The sequence below is a fragment of the Podarcis liolepis genome, assembly GCF_965112155.1.
Source record: "Podarcis liolepis genome assembly, chromosome: 1".
NCBI lineage: Eukaryota > Metazoa > Chordata > Lepidosauria > Squamata > Lacertidae > Podarcis > Podarcis liolepis.
Window position 1 is genome coordinate 80,255,423 of NC_139554.1, and position 16,197 is coordinate 80,271,619.

Genomic DNA, 16,197 nt, shown 5'->3' on the forward strand with positions numbered 1-16,197 from the left:
CAACTCCTCATTTATGACATCACGATATCCACCAACACCACAGCAGTTATCACATAGCAGGAAGGAATACGTCCATCAGGGGTCTTTAGTAGATCTTTCTAGAAAAATCAGAGCCACATCCTTACTTAGTGCTGCTGTTCCTTCTGTCCACTACTATGTCTCCAATTCCAATCTGCACAGAAGGCCTAGGCAGAGGCTGATTCTGGAAGATTAACTCCGGGTTGAGGTCCACTTCTGTAGGACTCACCATCACTTTGGCTGCAGAAAGCAAGGCTGTTTTGCCTTTGTTATAATTCTCCAGTACCTGTGCAAAATAAATTGGTAGAGAATAGTTTTCTTCAGTTATCATTTCCAACCTAACCTCACCTTGACTTTTAACATAAAAGTCAAATGTCTCACAGCATGCCTAAAATGGATCGCAGCATCATGTTATATCAGTGCTTTTGATTTTCAACAATTTTTTTGTATGTATGCCTCACATTTTGCTGGACTACATTTTGCGGGATACACAATCCCTTCATCATAATGTCCGTCCTTTTCTTCATCCGTGAATCAGTTTGTTCAGATGTTCAGCACACACTTTTTGGTTTGTCTTCTATCCCCTCTGGTACCTCCCCAAATAATGCCCATTATTACCTTGTTAAGACCCTCCATGACCACATAAGGCAGGTGTTCGTGTAGCATTGCTGGGGAAATTATCACTTCATTAAATGCTTTGTTGTCTCCCCAAATGGCAAAGTATGTGGGTTCCTCCTGATCACAGCAGCTGGGGGGAAAGTCAAGAAAGGCACAGTCATGGGAAAGCAAGCAAATTAGAGGGGGAAGGAATGATGACCCCAGAGAAAAAACACTGGGACATACAGTAGGGCTGGGTGTAGGGGACATCACTTTAAGGACCCAAATGAATAACAGAACACAAAGGCAGTTCTTTCAGGCCCATATTCTAAGACAGAAGCATTCATATCACATCTTGTCCTGCACAATTAACTGACATTATGAAATTAACAGAAGCAAACAAGACTCAAGCAGTTATCTCCTGTCATCCATCTCTATCCCCACTACAGTGCTCCTCTACTAAATACCATTTCAGGCAGGAACTAAACTGCCAAGAGAATAAAGCCACAGACTTCTGCAGATACCTTGGTATCATGGCTATATTCCCAAGGTTAAAATGTCATCAAGAGTACCTGGTTATTACATAATTTTGTCATTCTAATGCTCAGCTGCATTTCCCATTTTTTTATTCTATAGCTTGGAATGTTACATTCAGCAGACCAGGCAAAAAAAACTAGCTGCATGTAAATGCATACCTAGCGGTTTTTTAATATTAATAGTTTATCCTTGATGAAATACTCACTGACTGCAGTGAACTACCTGGCCTAACCTTTTGTTTAGTGAGTGTCTTCTCAGTTTGGGTCAATTAGTCTCCCACCCAGATGTAAACCATCCTTTGTTCCTGGGTGGCTTTGCTTTTTGGTTGGGGGGGGAGGTGACAGCTGAAGACCCCAGCAATTTCCACCGACCACGGCTGGTACTATGGGATAAATGCAGAGCACGTAAAACCAAACTGGAGTTCCCATGGGGGAAATTTAATAATATCCATATGTGCTGCACTATCAGTAAAGTTGCCACCAAAATTACAATTTAGAAACTCTCAGAAAATAAGATCACCACCACCACCACCCCACCCTAGCCACCAAGAAATCCCATCAAACAGTTTGCTGAATATTATTCCCAGCTCTACCCACCAGCACTGTTCAGCAGGATGATTGTGAACAACATGAATGATGCGCCCAGGAGGATAGAGTGGTGTGCTTGCTGACAGGGCGATGGTTAAGTCACTAGGATGGGTCCAGAGGCGGTGACTGGTTACTGAATTCACTTCTTGCTCTTCAGGGAGCTCAGACTTGGGAATGCATTTTGTGGCACCCACAATGATTCTCCACTGTCCAAGAAAAGAGAAAGGAAAGGAGGACTCTGAAGTAATGCAATTAAGTGCAAGGCTGAAGTGCTGACATTATATCATGGTAACAAAGGGGAAAAGTTGAGAAAAGTTCACATTTGGGCTGATTGTTGTTGCTTTTTAAAAAAAATGCATTGTGTTCCCATTTGACACTCATACTCATAATGCAGAAAAGAAGGCAGCAATCACACTATGGACTAGATTCCTTGGTTTTTATATTAACAATAATAAAAACATGGAAAAACACCCATCTATCTATTTATCTATCTATCTATCTATCTATCTATCTATCTATCTATCTATCTATCTCTATAAATCACTGAGCATATCTGATTATGAGTTCATGCATTCAGAGAAGAAGCTAGAGTTCATCTCTAAGAAGCATCTGTCACCCAGGTTTCTACTTTGAGCAAGGACAAGTAGCAATCTCATTTGAAGGAGAAAACTTCCAATTTTTAGGGGCAAGTAGTGATGTCATAAATCTGATCATTTGTGAGCCAACCAATTACAGTTGTACCTTGGAAGTTGAATGGAATCCGTTCCAGAAGTCCATTCGACTTCCAAAACATTCAAAAACCAAAGCACGGCTCCTGCAGCCAATCGGAAGCCCCATCAGATGTTTGGTTTCCAAAAGAATGTTTGAAACCCGGAACACTCACTTTTGGGTTTCAATCGTTCAGGAGCCAAAACATTCAAGAACTGGGTTGTTTGAAAACCAAGGTATGACTGTACTTTTTAGTTATAGTTCAAATTAGACGGAAGTTTGGGGTTATATTATTGTAAGAAAGAAAGGAGGGTAGTTGTCCAATAGGAAGTTATTAACATTTAGCAGGAAGTGTCTCAGGCAAACTCCCTCTTAGAACAGTGATTAAGACATGCAAAATCTACAGAATCTAAATATAGGGAAAATATGATAGCCTAGTCTGGTGACTTTCCAGGCCTGACATCACACACAAACAGAACCACATTTGATCAAAAAGAATACTAATGTTAATATATAAAAGGATGTCACATAGAGGAGGGAGAAAGGTTGTTTTCTGCTGCTCCAGAGAAGTGGACACGGAGCAATGGATCCAAACTACAAGAAAGAAGATTCCACCTAAACATTAGGAAGAACTTCCTGACAGTAAGAGCTGTTCGACAGTGGAATTTGCTGCCAAGGAGTGTGGTGGAGTCTCCTTCTTTGGAGGTCTTTAAGCAGAGGCTTGACAACCATATGTCAGGAGTGCTCTGATGGTGATTCCTGCTTGGCAGGGGGTTGGACTCGATGGCCCTTGTGGTCTCTTCCAACTCTATGATTCTATGATTCTATATAGAACTGCATCTCTCTTTACCTCATCAGAATAGCACCGTTTCCTTTTAATTTTGGCTCCTTTCCCTGATAGTGAATTTAATTATTACCTTCTCTTGTCCTGCACACTGAGCTATCACAGTATCACACAACACACAAGAAGCAGTTACAGAGTTTGCTTGTGTGTTACTTTCCCAGAGTAAACTTTTAAAAATGTGTTATCACTGCTATGCAAGTGTAACAGCCTTCAAAATACCTTGTCTTCTTAATGGCATATTAATGCAATTGAACAATTGTGGAATGGGCAAATGAGAAAAACGATAATGGGAACTACCTTGAAAATAGATTCAACTAAGAATACCATCACCTTTTAACCCCGAGGGAATAGTCACAAGGGGATTAAGGCAGGCACATGTCAAACTATGCCAATATGCCCCAACTGGCCAGAGGCTAAATTATCAGATTTCTAACTAATTACATTTCACTACAAATGGAATTCAAGTACAGTGGTACCTCGCAAGACGAATGCCTCGCAAGACAAAAAACTCGCTAGACGAAAGGTTTTTCCGTTTTCGATTTGCCTCGCAAGACGAATTTCCCTATGGGCTTGTTTCGCAAGACGAAAACGTCTCGCGACTTTGTTTCCTTTGTCTAAAAACAAAGACATGTTTTGTTTATAAAGTTAATTTATTTTCCCTTCAATTTTTGAACTGCTCTTTACAGTATGTGTGACTTTAAAGAGCAGTTAATAAACTGTTGTTGTACCAAATTTGGCTTTGTTTGGACTTTTTTTGACCATAGGAACGCATTAATTGATTTTCAATGCATTCCTATGGGATTTCGTGATTCGCAAGACGAAAAATTCGCTAGACGACAAAACTTGCGGAACGAATTAATTTCGTCTTGCGGGGCACCACTGTAGTAACAGGAAGCCCCTCTCTCATTTGAGACAGTTTTTAACAAGAAGGTAAGAGGCTACATTAATCTCTGGCTGTAGCCCAGGCAGATGCTATATGACAGATACACATGAAATTTACATTTAGACTGTGAATCTGCAGTAAGGCAGACAAGGTCTAATCTTAAAATAACTAGGATTAGGTTGCTTATGCCACTGCTGTTATCATGAATTTATCATAGACCTGGGACAGCAGCCGATGAAACATGAAGTCCTAAACAAATAAAAGTGAAGCAGTAACCTTTTCAGCTACACTCATACCTCATGTTACGTTTGCTTCAGGTTGAGGGTTTTTAGGTTGCGTCCCACGGTGACTCGGAAGTACCAGAAAGGGTTACTTCCGGGTTTCGCCACTCGCGCATGTGCAGACACGCAAAATAACATCACGCATATGCGCAGAAGCGGCAAATCGCGACCCGCAAACACAGGTTGCGTTCTGCTAATGTTGCGAACGGGCCTCCGGAATGGATCCCATTTGCAACTAGAGGTACCACTGTATTTTAAGAATGCACGTGACACAAATAATTTAATTTCAGATAGACTTGAAATCTTTCTTTATTATTTTACATATTAACCTGCCTAATTTTCATATCCTGCCTAATCTGGCTAACAGATTAAAACATCACAATGGAAATATATGGCAACCTCCATTTTAACATCAAAAGCCTAAAAACACAAGAGAGTCCAACTCTTCTTACCTTTGGTTTGTTACTTCTCTGCAGAACATCAAGAAGCTGCCGGCGAAATCCCTCCAGTTGCGAGAGCCCAATCCTGAGGGATAAAGAATATCAGATGCACTGATGCAGGTATAACTATTATGAGGAGCACATACAGGAAAGTAAAGAGAGATGGGATCAGAGTAGACTTACCCACGGCTCAGTATAAGGCTATTTTATACAAATATACTGAAGACAATTCCTAACCCGTTAGAAAGATACGAGCAGATACATTACAGATAATCCAACGAGTAAGTGAATAATACAGTAGGCAAACTACTTAACTAAAACTATAGATAACAAAAAATATGACACAGGGGTGTGAGAAGTCAATACTCAAAAGGGAAGCAGGCTATCAAAATCCATTTAACCAAGATAATGATTCAGAGATTTTAGATGCCATATGACAGGTAAAACAAGCAAACTAGGAAGACGGAATAGAAGTGTGAAGTACCACTATCCAGATAATCATAGATAAACAGGCGGGAGATGCTTCTACATAATGGGTACTGAACTTTTTTTCCATCTCAGGCAAAGAAAAGCAGGCAGCTTCCCACTCCAGCATGGAGAGACTGCAGTCTTCTCTGCCTCAGATGCGTGGAGGAGCATGATCTATATGAGGACAAAGGTACACTTGGATGATTCGTCCCTTTGCACCTTCCTCTCCACTGCCATCTCAATAAATTTGGTGATGGGAGGCATTTAGTGGAATAATAGTTGGGGCATCCATGCTAACCTCATGGAAGGGCTGCATGCCACCCATGGGCCACAGATGTGTGCTAGGACAAAGAAAATGCAAAAGGATATGAGCTTTTAACATAAAAAAGAGCCAAGAACCTTATACACAATTGTGAGGTGGTGATAAATGAAAAAGCACACAGGTAAGCAAGAGATGATAATGCACATAAAACGATACACAGTACACAAGTGTAAGATGACACAGTTCACATACTACAGAGATGCTAGGCAGGAGTGAGGTGACAACACGTATAGCTCAAGATACAGTGCAAAGATGGAAGATGACACGGAAGATATAGCCAGGAGACAATTCACAGGTGTAAGATGGCTCAGAAGAGGTGACCTGGGAGAGAGCACAAATGTGTAAATGACAGCACAAATAACTAAGGAGATGGCAAATAAATGCCAGATGCCACAATGAACATAATTGTGGAATCAGAATATTCACCTTTTTCAGTTATACAGGCAAACTGAGAGATAGGGGAGGGATATGCCAATACACAGGTATGCAATACATCAATGAATGAGTCCAGGTAAAAGACACAGCAATACAGGTAGCTAGGAAAAGAGGGACAAGCAAGACGGGGGTTGAAGATTGGTAAACAGGAAAATGAGACAAATGTGAATTGGGATCTTTCAGAAAGGAAGCACGGAGCTTTGGTATAAAACTAAGAAATACTGAAACAAGAAATTTCAGACTTCTTGACTTGCCTGGGGACTAGGTCTTTGCCTAGCACAACTGCAGTAACAAACTCTTTGGAGTACTCCATTGCATCCTCACTAGAAGGGAAACAAGAAGGAACTGGTGGGATTTCATTGTCAGAAAGAGACACTTAATATCCAATTAATTCTCTGAATCAGAAATGTCCGGTTTCCAAATTTATAAGGCTGGCACACTGCCTGTTCACTAAACCAACCCCCCACCCCCACCCCCGGTACTATTCTAGAGATACAACTCTGAAATATACTCCAGTGTGGTAGCCCAAACGTGAACTGGATCATCAGAGTATTCTTCATATGTTGTACTTCATATGGGCAAATCCAGAGTGCATTTGAGAAACACAGAAAGTGAAGAAACACTACATTGGCATCTGGATGGAAACCTTTTCATATAATGAGAATGAGAGCAATACCAGAATGCCCACCACCAATATATAACTAAGCTAGCCCACATGAGCCTTAGTAGTAGAATGTGGTCTTAATTCCAAATAAGGAACCCGCGCCCCAGATGTGTCACAAAGAAAAGAAACTATAGAAATCAATTTCTTTCAGGGTTAATTGACCTGTGATTCCCCATCCAAATACACTGATATGATTTACATCACTACTGATGTATTGAACAACTGTGGCCACAGAGTCTGTCATCATAGGCATCCCTCTGGGCATTCAACAGAAGCAACTCCTATCTGTGACAGGGCACGTCAGAAGCTGACACCTGTTCTTAGCTTTCATTTTTTAAAAAAAAAATCATTAAACCTGAAGATGCGAGCCTGAAAATGCACAGAATAGGCTTGCTAAAATCTCAGATGCTATGGCTCCCCCTTCCCTTTATTTAATAAATACAAATACTTACCTTAAGAGTCCACCTGGGGGAGAGTAGGCATAGCACTTTAGAGTTGGGTACTGAGGACGCAGCAGGAAGGACAGAATGGCAGCTGTGCCTGCCCCTAAGGAATGGCCCACAACAATTAGGCCATAGTGTTTTGTTCCTCTGCCCTACAAAACAAAAACAATTAGGTATTTGCATAATTTGGCAATTCTTATCAAATCCTTCCCCTTTTAGCTAAAATATAAGAGAGTCTAATGTGAATCTCATCCCAGCCATAAACTCACTTAGGTGGCCTTAAGGCAAGCCACTCACAGATCCCTGCCCCAAATCTCCAATATGAGGAAAAAACCTTTGAGTATTACAGTAAGAGAATGTATGTAAGGCACTATAAATGCGCTCAATTATAGGATAAATATAAAAAGCAAATCTTGAGCTCCTAAGTAATTACAAAAGTCTGGAGCCACAGTCTAAAGAACAGCAGGATTAATTCTGAAAACAGACTGATGTGAAAGAAAGGCAAAAAGATTGCAGAGCACTCAAAGGTTGTGTGATCTATTTCTGAGTTGTGTCATTTTTACATATTTTACTTTTCATTCTGTTCTGCAATTTTAGAAGGCCCTCTCAAAACACATTATATATTTAAATACGTATTTAAGGACAACATCAAAATGTGTATTTTACATATGCTTGAACGGCTAAGGACTGTATCTCAGCATTAGAGAAGTGTTAAAATCCTGTGGAAAGCTAAATTCCAATTTGCACATTAGTCCAAGATGTGTGAAACGGATCATTTCATATATATTCACAATGACTGAAATCCTTACACATCCTTATAGTAGGCTAATTCTTCTTTGAGCACTTCCTGAAGAACATTTAGTATAGGCAACATACACATACTTTGCTGTCAAAAGAATTATAGATGTAATGATAGAGCACACATTGTAATTTGCTTTATAGAACAGATAGGTTAAGTTGTTCTTTATGTGTGCGCACATGTGTGCTAAATTACTTTATAATTTATTGCAAGACTCAAGCAAGTCATTAATGTGGAAACTGATTTTCAATTGAATTTTACCTGTTTTTAGCATCTTGGAATAAGGTGATTTTTCTGCCTTCCTTTCCATTTCCTAACTTTAGTGACTTATTTCCCCCCAACACTGTTTCCAGTAACTGTTCAACAGAACAGTAAATTATTCATCTGGTGGCCAAGGACACTGAACAGCTACAAATGTTATAAGTGTTCAGATGTTGACACTGTTTCTAGTAATTCAGACATAATGTTCTATAGTTAACAGAGGAACGTGGGTGGAAATATGAACCTATCTCCTGACCACAATGCACAGAAGCAAAGCCTCACCAAATCACGCCCAAAGGCCTGAGAGAGCACCATCTCCTGCTCTAGTTTCTTTTTGATGTACTCAGCAGACAGCACCATCCCCTAAAAGGAGGAAGAAAGGACAAGTGAAAAGGTGAGTTTTAGCACAGCTGAATGGCCTGCATCAGCACTTCAGTAACATATTTGATCATACTCAAATGATCAATGTGCTCTTAGTTTTTCATTTCTTTTTCCTTCAGACCCTCCCTGACTCCTCTTTCCCCCTCTCTCCTTGGACCATTTAAAGGGCCCTAGAACTATGAGGTCACTCACCATCTCCAACATCAACCAGCTATTGGTGAAGTGAGCTCTCAGTGGCTGAGGATCATGTCACCCATGGCTGATGGTTCTCATGGACATCCTGGCTCAGCAACCACCAAGGGGTAGGAGGGCTGTTGCACAAACCTATTCCTTTTTTCTTAAAAAAAGTCTTCTTTCTCCTGCTCTAACTACATGTGTCAGAGATAAAAAGGGCATGTTCGACATTCTTCGGTCCTTCTCTAACACCTCAGCTGTTTTCCATCTACTGGTTTTTTCAATTCTAGCCATAACCAGAAGGGTTAATATTCATTCCATGTCCCTTATATTGGCACTGTGCTTTCTATAGCCCAACACAACAGTTTTAGTAATAACCCCCCCCCAATATCCTTAATTGATTATACTCTTCCAGAATTTCCTTTTTTGACATGTCTAACATATGGAAAAATAATCTGATTTTTCTCTCCTGCATCTCCAATGCTTATCACAGGGGCCATGCACCACGTACAGACCATTTTGTCATGGTTTCTCTTTATAGTTGACCTATACTGATAATTTTCAGGCGCTTACAGTGCTGCACAAGCCTGGTGTCTTGCATTGGGTGTGGCTGCAAGACCGCAAATGGTAATGCTGCCTCATCAAGCACAGAGCCATTGTGCCTCATTGTAAACCTATTTCTCAGTGCAGTAGCTTTTATGAACATTGACTTTTTTGAATTCAGTTCTGCAACAGTCAACTGTTTTCTGGACTCCAGCAACCTTGTGAAGTTATTACCAGGCGTTGGTTCTTGATTTATTTTATTTGACTAGCAACTTCGACGCACTTGCATTGTTACTTTTTCAGTAGCGGCACTTTACAGTTATGCCATGTCCTTCATGAAATGATCACAAATCATTTAAAATCATTTGCTTTCAAGAGGAACTGAGAAAAGAGAGGGCTGAAATTATAGACCAACTAGGTAAAATAAGAAAGTGATGAATACCTTGTGTCCAAGCCAGGTTCCATGATGACCTTCCACAGGGAGACGCTCAGCATCTCCAGTCAGGTCAGTCAGAGCATCCTGGAGAACCAATTGTATATTAGAATGAATCATAAAATGCTAATGATACATTTCTACAAGAACAGTGCAATGTGAAATATGGGAGCAGAGGATTCCTAGGAGCCCAGCATGAAATGGCATCTATTGTGAGAGTGAACAGAGCAGGACTCAACATTACCTTTGGGGACAAAGTTCCTCGGATACTGATGACCACTTTCTTCTTCTCATGATCGACAGCAACGTAGAAGGGAGTTTCATAGACCTAAAGGAAATGCAGTATCACATCAGTCTTGCCTTACTGAAATGAAGTGATTTTCACCTTCCCAACAAACAAGTAAAACAGCTAGCCGATAAGCCTTCAAAGGACAGCAGCACCCTTGAGCTCAATCTACTTGAGCATACATAAGGCGTTATCTGTATATCACTGATAGTAACTTCAGGCTATAAATTAGCTGCTAGACCTGTTGGCTTAAAACGTGGCTCTGAAATGCCCCAGAAATGTCCTTCAGAGCAAGGAAGCTCTTAGATGGCCCTTACCGCATCATGACAGGAAGTGTACACAATGTCCACAGAGCTCATGTTTTCATCAAGAAAGTGGCGACGGATGGCGATAGCATTGCAGCCGCAGCAATTATCTTCCTCAATTGTGACACCAGGTGCATAACGTGGCCGAGAGGGGCAGAGACAACAGCATCTTTAAATAAAAAGTACAGGTAAATAACATTTGGAAAGGAATGGAAAAAGAGATGAAGGATGAAAGAGAAGCAATAGAAGAGCCTAGCTTACTGAAGACATTTTTATCTACACACAATGCCAGCTCTGTTTTCATTCTGGAAAAAATAATATACCAGCAACCTAAAAGATAGCTCTGTGAAATTATAGGATAAAGGAAGAAATGGGTAAAAATTAAAGAGAAAGACAACAGGTCAGAAAGGAGAAAAGAAAAAAGAAATCAGACTTTATAGAGGCACCAGAACACTATCAACTATTTAATAATGCAAGTTCAGTATATCTGACATAAACCTTAACTATCTGCAGAGTTGACATTATGAATATGTGCACTCAAATATAATAAACCTTCCAAACCCTGATTTAGGCACTTAGGACTACAACCTGTGCATGCTTACGAAGATGTAAATTCCACTGAAATCAGTGGAAATCCTCCAAAGTAAACATGCATATGAATACTCAAAGGCCTGTTAAGGAACAATGAGATGCTACATGGACAGAAATGACATTTCATAGGATCACAGAATTGTAGCGTTGGAAGGGATCCCAAGGGCCATCTGGTCTAACCCCCTGCAATGCAGGAATCTCAACTAAAGCATCATAGCAAGTAAATGTGGATAGGATAAAGTTACTTTGTAACCTCCTAGAAGTGAGATACGTGCAAGCCATTTTTAAAAAGCAAAGGCTTGTGTAGGCCAAAAATGAGACTACAAAAATGGAAGAGAGAATGAGGAAAGGGAAATTAAGGATTTACTAAAGAAGACAAGGAACAATAAATACATGAGTAGAAAGTGAGGAGGGAATGTATACAGAGACAGCCTGGGTGAACACTTACGAGCAAGATCTGGCCAGGCGACAAAGTCCACAGGTAGGTTTCCTCATCAAATACATGGGCCAGCCATAGGCAGCCAAAGCAAAGAGCATATAGTAACAAACCTCTTTGTATCGCAGCATCTCTTGCTGGAGGAAACAAGAGATATTTAGTGTCCTGATGGCATCATTGGAGATGTCTCCCTCTCACTGTTTCAGTATCAGTTCCCTACCCCACAAAATACATTTTTTTAATTTGTTGGACCTTCAAATCCTGCCCTCCCTCCTTCTAGGCTTCTCTCGTTGAAAGTAACCACCTACAGCCAAAGGCCATTTTCAGACGCAACACTAGCTCATAGTTTAGAGCAGGGGTAGCCAACGTGGTGTTTTCCAGAAGTTACTAGATCACAACTCTCATCACCATTAACCATTGGCCACACTGGCTTGGGCTTGCACTCTCCTGCCCCCAATCTTGGGGACAGCTGAAAGGAGACTGGAAGCACTCACTTCTGCTTTTAAACTACATGAAGTCCCACATTACATCCAAATCAGGGGAATGCTGGTTCATTTAAACTACAAACAAGTTCAGCTGTAAAGAGGAACAGAAGTCTGCATCTGAGGCTCTTATTCCCACAGCATGCAAAAAGGGTTTGGGCTTCTTGACTGCCTAAGAGATTTCACAAAGTGAAAGTGCATTTGTACTTCCTTTTTCGTGCTTCTTTTTTAAGATACATTATTTAACAGGACAAGGACTTTATCCCTACACTGATAAAGGGAAGAAGGCACATGTGGCTTGAGAAGTTATGAATAGTTTGGCCTGCAGGTAACATCCAGAGCATCATACTGCTTTCATTACATAAAATTGGGTTGGGAAAATTAAATGCCGAGCAATTCATGCTGCCACTTCCAGCTTTAAACAAGGCTCTGTTCTTTTTGCTGCAACATACTAATAGGCCTTTCCAGTGCTTTTTTTCTAAAAAAAAAAAAATTATGGGTACTCTCATTTTGACTGAAGAAAATCACCATTTTATAGTTCAAATTGGGAAAAATAAATACAGTAACTGGACAAAAGTACAAAGATTCACAAAATGTTTAGGGGTATGCATACCCCTGCGTCCCCCCAGAAAAAAGCACTGTGCCTCTTCATTTTTTACTATTCTGATTAGAATAAAAGTTTGCATTAAAGGAAATACAAGATAACTGATTTATTGGGCCTGATAAGATAGTGTGCACTCTACAATTGTGTCAAAGTAGCATTAGAGTCTGATGACTTACTGAGTTTTTCAGGTCCAGATATTTAGTGTTCCTGGTTACTGGCATCCCCGACAAGAAAGCTAGAATATCGTTGTTTGCCTGTAAATCACATAATAAGAGACTGAGATCATGACCCTGAAACACTCCATTTGCACTCAAGGAGAGGGAAGCTCCATTTGGCTTGGATCACTGTTAAGCAGAAGCAAGATTCTCACTCTATTCTGCCAAAGTTTCACCATAGTTCTGTTTGTCTTCCTAACACCTCCACTCTAAAGCCTAGAAACATGAAAAACTAACCACTATTTTAAAATGGTTTATTATTATTTCAGCTTTGTCCCTCCTTTTTTCCATCATGGAATTCAAGGGGGTAATCCATTCAGACAGAGACCAGACCTGCTTAACTGAAGCATGGTGGTGCCTCAGTTGCCTTCAGACTATATCCTGGGACTGCTAATTTTGTAACATCTTGAAGTTTTTGATCCCTAAAAATCGTGATTTCCCACATTCCAGTACCAAGCTTTTTGTGAAGTTTATCAATGAAAAACTCAAAAATGCATGTTACAATTTTTTCATTACTGGTCACTGGGAGGTGACGGACTGTTATATCTTAGGACAGCTAGGCAAAGATTTGGTGATTCCCCACTTCTGAAACACATGACAATAAGTGATTAAAAGCCAGATAAACATATCAGTAACATCTGTATTTCAGCAGTGAAAAAGCACAGAAAGCAGTCTGCATACTCACTTCATCCAGTACAGCACTGCGTTTCGCCCTCTGTCGTTGGCGCAGAAGTACCAGGCCTGCTATGATATCAGATGGGACTATGTCAAGATCTCGGAAAAACTCAGCAAAGAGATATGCAATTTCAGAGTAGGCATCCTGAAAAATCCCAAAAGGGGAAGTTGATAAATGAACTTGTAACAAGCAAAAGACAGAGAGCTAGTATCAATCACTGGTACTGAAAACGTAATTCTCAGGTGCTCTTCCAAAACATCCACTTTGTTACCTAGGTAAGAACTGGCTTCCCCATCTCATTCTAATTTATTCTTCTAAGAAAAGAATTATGCAGGATTTATCACACTTTTCCTCTAAGGAACTCAAGGTGGCATACAAAGGGTTACCTTATTTTATCATCACAACAACCTTATGAAGTAGGCTAGGCTGAGAGATAGAAGCCCAGTTCACAAGCAATGCTAAGAACAGGTATAACAACAACAAGAACAACTTTGTTATTTATTCCCCTGCCGCTCTGGGCGGCTAACAGTACGTATAAAAACATAGTAAAACATCAAACATTAAGAACTTCAGATATCTTCTAAAAGTTGTGCAGTTCTTTATTTCCTTGACATCTGATAGGAGGGCATTCCACAGGGTGGGTGCCACTACCAAGAAAGCCCTCTGCCTGGTTCCCTGTCACTTGACTTCTTGCTGCGAGGGAACTGCCAGAAGACCCTTGGAGGAGGACTTCAGTGTCCGAGCTAAACGATGGGGATGGAGACACTCCTTCAGGTATACTGGGCCAAGGCCCAATATACCTAAAGGAGCATAATACAAAGACCAAACAAGGTTTAGTCCCAGATAGTAAGCAAGAGTGGGGAAGGAGTGCTATTCTTCACTCTGGGAACCCACATATTTGCATGTTCATGCTAAGCTATGGTTTGGGGGGGTACATGCAAATGGGATCAGTGACCTCTTCAAGGACACTCATTAAACTTTATGGTGAATAACAGATTTCAAGTCAGACCTCCCAGACCTAAGTTCACTACTCTATGTTCTGCATCACTCTCACCAAAAGGTCCACCTAGACCACTTTACTGTCTCCAACAGCACACAGCCTGAACACCTTAGGAAGCTTACAGGTAATGCACAATAAAGACAGACATCCCTTGCCATTTGTCCCCAGAATCTGGAAATCAAATACAAAAGAATCTATAGTAGTTTTGACAACTCCACTTTAACATAACAATTATGTTTGCTCTAGGTAAATATTATACCATGTTTCTGCAGCAAACACTTTAGATATGTACAAAAGACCTGCATAATTTAATAGTACATATTAAATATTATGCCTTGGAACCATGCTTTTCAGTTTAGATCCATCTTTATATTTAAATTGTTTGTTTATTTGTTTATAGCCAAAAAGTCTCCCAGAGTGGCTTACATACAATTATTTGAGCTCATTTGCTTCATCTAGTAAGAAAAATATATACCTCTAAATATAATAAAAAGTTTTACCCTTTTTGTGACTGACCACCATTGCTCTGCAGCACCTGACAAGTGGCATAGCTATGCTACAAAAGTCCTGATCACCATCAGCATCTGCTTCTTACACACTGGGTGACTGCCCTTTTAAAAACATTTTTTGCACAAGTGAAACAGACCACTAGATGAGATGTCATTTTATTTATTTTAAGTAATCCAGAGATCTTTATGTCATGGCAACCTACAAATGTTGTAAATAAATAAGGACATGGCTTCCTTGACATGGGGTTATTATGTTAATAACTAATCTGATTTGCATCTACCATTGTGTTACATACAATCTTCATATGCCCTTTGAAAAAAAACTTCTCAACTCTTCATAACGAAGAATAATCTAAGTAATACTTGATAATCTGACAGCGCATCACTTTTTCAGGTCGTTAAAAAGAAAGTTCTGTCCATTTAAAATGAGTCCATCATTTTATGTCCTTTGCCAGTTTTAGTGGTTTAAAAGTTCTGGACAGAGTTATTCTTTCTTGCAATTGCATAAATAGCTTAGTTACAATCTGATTGCAATAAATATGAAGCCATGCAGATGGAAAAGGGTTGATTCTTCCTCTACTCTACTGCAAATATCTCACTCTGAGCTCCTCACCCATGATTAAACAATTGGGAACTTTATGTCTGCACCAGTTCTTTGTAATTATTTCCTTATACAGGGCATGAGTGACTTGTGCCAGAGGTGCAGCACCCATGTGTGGAAGATCCCAATAGGAGTCCAAAGTGCCATCGCTCCTTCCACCATGTTCACAGCATATTCAGAGATAATACAACTGAACATTCAGAACTGTTTCCAGGTCTCTTAAGCATGCAATCAGGAGATTTATGTACACATCAAATCACATGGGGACTGGCTGACTAAACTCCAGATAAGAGTTCTATGAAATATTACATGAAGCAGATTTACCATTGATATCTCTCAGTGTAATGGTCTGAGAAAGCAGATATTTGCTTTGTGATGAAAAGATAGGTGCTACTTACTGACTGGGAATCTTTTGTTCGTGTGCAGCAGAGGAAAACTTTGAGCCGCCGGGTCCAGCTGCTAGCCTGCCCTTCCTCCAAACGGTGCCTTCAACATGCAGAAAGGAAGAGTTTACAAATGGATTATGGCGGGGGGTGGGGTGGGGAGGAGACATAAATTTGGAATTGCTGTCCTTTGTGTTCCTCCTTCTTTGCAGAAGGGAGTGAGAGGTTCTTGAAGCAGCTCACCAAACAGTTCAGAATAGAAAGCTGACCAGCTTCACCTGAGAATGTGAA

General features: G+C 40.3%; 1 protein-coding gene and 1 long non-coding RNA gene across 13 annotated transcripts in view; one reads left to right on the forward strand and one right to left on the reverse strand.

Annotated features, from left to right (window-relative positions):
* The window catches only part of LOC310699221, a 35,490-nt gene extending 29,622 nt beyond the window's left edge, over positions 1 to 5,868 (forward strand). Inside the window, exons 2-3 of the long non-coding RNA XR_014522010.1 lie at positions 4,932 to 5,015; positions 5,457 to 5,868. This is a non-coding gene — a long non-coding RNA (uncharacterized lncRNA). The remainder of the gene's footprint in view (positions 1 to 4,931; positions 5,016 to 5,456) is intronic.
* DAGLA (diacylglycerol lipase alpha) overlaps positions 1 to 16,197 on the reverse strand; it is an 88,593-nt gene that overhangs the window by 9,879 nt on the left and 62,517 nt on the right. For all 12 annotated transcript variants that reach the window (XM_083485643.1, XM_083485640.1, XM_083485638.1 and 9 more), the window contains 14 exons: positions 15,922 to 16,009; positions 13,423 to 13,557; positions 12,699 to 12,776; positions 11,449 to 11,573; positions 10,422 to 10,578; positions 10,063 to 10,146; positions 9,828 to 9,905; positions 8,570 to 8,650; positions 7,237 to 7,379; positions 6,375 to 6,443; positions 4,908 to 4,980; positions 1,749 to 1,945; positions 637 to 766; positions 126 to 304 (listed from right to left, as the gene is read on the reverse strand). In XM_083485643.1, the coding sequence (XP_083341769.1) occupies positions 126 to 304; positions 637 to 766; positions 1,749 to 1,945; positions 4,908 to 4,980; positions 6,375 to 6,443; positions 7,237 to 7,379; positions 8,570 to 8,650; positions 9,828 to 9,905; positions 10,063 to 10,146; positions 10,422 to 10,578; positions 11,449 to 11,573; positions 12,699 to 12,776; positions 13,423 to 13,557; positions 15,922 to 16,009 (1,617 nt within the window). The remainder of the gene's footprint in view (positions 1 to 125; positions 305 to 636; positions 767 to 1,748; positions 1,946 to 4,907; positions 4,981 to 6,374; positions 6,444 to 7,236; positions 7,380 to 8,569; positions 8,651 to 9,827; positions 9,906 to 10,062; positions 10,147 to 10,421; positions 10,579 to 11,448; positions 11,574 to 12,698; positions 12,777 to 13,422; positions 13,558 to 15,921; positions 16,010 to 16,197) is intronic.